Here is a 467-nt window from a genome sequence, read left to right as displayed (position 1 = left end):
GCGGTTTGGGCTCTGTTTTTATCTTTTGACAGAGGATGAACCGGAGATTCCATAAATGCCCTCGTCTTCTCCGATCGCATCCTCTTCCTCTCTGTTGTCTCCATCTCGGTTACGACAACAGGCAGAGAACGCGTCCGATCCAGCTGGAACATGTCTTTAACACCACGCTGCGTATCTCCGCCGCCGGATCTTAGCTCATCGACGAAAAAGAAACCTTGGGGTATGGAAGAAGATCGACCCAATTCAGAGTTCTTCCTCTTCCTCGATCTCGGATCCGTACCAAACTGTCCATTAAGAGAAAGACCTAACGTGAGCTCAACATCTTTCTCCTCATCCTCCTCCTCTTCTTGAGCTTCTTTCTTGTTCGATTCTTGTTCCCGGCTCTGATCAGAGTCTGTTGTTTGACAAAGATAGTTGCTTGAGATGAAATACTTGTGCAAGAGATTGTTAGCAGCAAGATTAGGTAC

General features: G+C 47.1%; 1 protein-coding gene across 1 annotated transcript; it reads right to left on the bottom strand.

Moving 5' to 3' along the window:
- Positions 1–5: 5 nt before the first annotated feature.
- On the bottom strand, positions 6–464 carry LOC109131889 (ninja-family protein AFP4-like; the record flags this gene model as incomplete). The annotated part of the gene is made up of 1 exon (XM_019243063.1): positions 6–464. A coding segment is annotated over one exon (459 nt), but the record flags the coding sequence as incomplete, so codon positions are not given.
- Positions 465–467: the final 3 nt, after the last annotated feature.

The sequence above is a fragment of the Camelina sativa genome, unplaced genomic scaffold, assembly GCF_000633955.1.
Source record: "Camelina sativa cultivar DH55 unplaced genomic scaffold, Cs unpScaffold07329, whole genome shotgun sequence".
NCBI classification, from domain to species: Eukaryota; Viridiplantae; Streptophyta; class Magnoliopsida; order Brassicales; family Brassicaceae; genus Camelina; species Camelina sativa.
Note: the sequence above shows the minus strand (reverse complement) of the source record. Positions and strands in the feature narration are given on the sequence as shown.